The sequence below is a fragment of the Thermobia domestica genome, chromosome 17 (assembly GCF_964235325.1).
Source record: "Thermobia domestica chromosome 17, izTheDome1.hap1.1, whole genome shotgun sequence".
In the NCBI taxonomy this organism is placed as follows: Eukaryota; Metazoa; Arthropoda; class Insecta; order Zygentoma; family Lepismatidae; genus Thermobia; species Thermobia domestica.
In genome coordinates, this window is record NC_137470.1 from 107,308,312 (window position 1) to 107,310,341 (window position 2,030).

Below are 2,030 nucleotides of genomic sequence, written 5' to 3' on the forward strand. Positions count from 1 at the left end.
ATGCATCAATCGCTCGTAAATCCGTTGATTTTCTTTGTCAAATTGACAGAATACAACCATGTCTACCAAATCCAAATTTTCTTCCAAAAACTTCCGTATGCAATCCAAAGCAATACGGCATGCTTTTTCCTTGGGAAAAAGGAAAATCCCAGTCGCAATGTTTGGAAAGGCTATGGATCTAAAGCCACTTTTCAATGCGAGACTTAAGGTTTTTCATAGCACGCTTGTAGTTTCCTTGGGTTCTTGTCTGGTGGAGCGCTAACGAGTATGACGTAAGAGGCAGGGAGGTTATAGACATTGGTGACACAAACATCTCCAACTTTTAGATGACTAATCTTCTCGCAGTCCTGAAGTAAATCTGGTCCAGCAGCCCGGTGGATTGCTCGGTCAACACCTCCACGTGGCTCCAATGACGTGTTCGTACTGTTTACAATACAGTCTCCGGAGAGCGAAGTAATACTTCCAAAATATAGGACTATTTTCTTGTTGATCTCGAGGTTGGCTGAAAAATTTGGGCACATCCTATCTTCTAAGGTTGAGGTGGGGGAAGCCATATCGTACCAAGTCGGTAAGGCCACCATAGGAACTATATCCCTGATAAACATACACTCAGGAACAGCATCATCTCTGTCCAAATTTGGCGCTTCAACTAAGAACTGGGCGAAATCACCATTAACAGCTGGTAACTCGGGATCCATTGCACCTTCACCGAAGACAGTAGGGGAAGAGGCATCTAGGTTCTGAACATCCTTTTCAGCATCTTTTCCTGGTAGGTAAAACTTTTTTAAACGGTCAAAAGTGAAAGAATCAATTTTAATTTGTCCGTGTCCTGTCCGAATCTTTACATAATAACTGTTGTCATGTTTGTTTCCTTGAATTACACCTGGACCAAAGTATTTCCCTGAGAAAGCTTTACAGTTACCTTTCTTAACGGTTGAATCAAAAATCCAAACCAGATCGCCTTTCTTAAAAGTTTGCTGTTTCTTCTTTTTGTTGTACGATTAAGCGGAAATAAAAAATTTCTTATATAAGTTATCATGGGCTCTTTCCCGTATATATCTTAAACGCTCTAATCGATTTTGGTTCTCTGAAAATTGACACTGTGTGTCCAATATGGCAGAATGTAACAGTTTAGGAGAAAAACCATGGAGGCACTCAAATGGGGAAATCAGCATACTTAAATTACATGTGACGTTATACGAAAAAACAATCTGGGGTAGATGTTCAATCCAATTGGTTTGGTTATCTTTGTCCAATGCAAGTTTCAGTTGCTGTTCAATATGTCTTATGGCGACTTCCACCTGGCCTAAAGAATAGTGTCCTGCCACATCTGCAAAGTGTAACTGGATATGGAGGATATTGCACAGTTCCTTGAAAACTTGACTCGTAAAGGTGGAGCCACGGTCACATTCCAATTCAGAAAAAATACCATATTTCAAAATAACTTGCTCGTACAAAAATTGAGACACAGAAGCAGTTGATGTATCGGACAAAGAAGCAGCTATACAGAATCGAGTTCCCTCGTAGACACAAACAACCAAATAACTGTGTTTAAGGATGTTGTTGCTCGGGTATTTCCCGGAAAAATCTATATATATTCTATAGAAGGGTGGAACGCTGGGATGGGTCTGTAGATTTCCAAGAGGCTTGCCACTCCTCTTCTTCAGCACTTGGCAAACAATACATTCCTTACACTTCTGATAGACAAATTTCTTCATGTCCAAAAAGTATACAGACTTCAATAGCAAATTATATGTTTTGGAGAATCCAGTGTGGTTTGCTGCGAGTTTTTCAGCATGGCACTTCTCAAAAACTTGGTCTCTCAAGGACAAGGGCACAGCGACTAAGTGAACTTTCCCAAGAGGCGTGCAGTTGACTTTCTATAGGAGAGAGTTCCTAATGGTAAAGTGTGATGCTCTTCGTGCGAAAGCAGGATCCTTGTCAGGAGCATCCTCCAAGTAGGCGATGACCTTGCCAAAGTATTGATCTTCTCGTTGAGCTTTTCTGAGATCAATAACGTCATTGTCTTC

At 40.9% G+C, this 2,030-nt stretch overlaps 1 protein-coding gene across 1 annotated transcript; it reads right to left on the reverse strand.

Annotated features, from left to right (window-relative positions):
* Positions 1–203: 203 nt before the first annotated feature.
* Positions 204–698, reverse strand: LOC145674121 (ADP-ribose glycohydrolase MACROD1-like). Its single transcript, XM_081743947.1, has one exon. The coding sequence runs from the start codon at positions 696–698 to the stop codon at positions 204–206; it is 495 nt and encodes a 164-aa protein (XP_081600073.1).
* Positions 699–2,030: the final 1,332 nt, after the last annotated feature.

Excerpts from the sequence above, each read along its gene's own strand:
- LOC145674121 (XM_081743947.1), bottom strand. The coding sequence starts at position 698 with ATGGATCCCGAGTTACCAGCTGTTAATGGTGATTTCGCCCAGTTCTTA.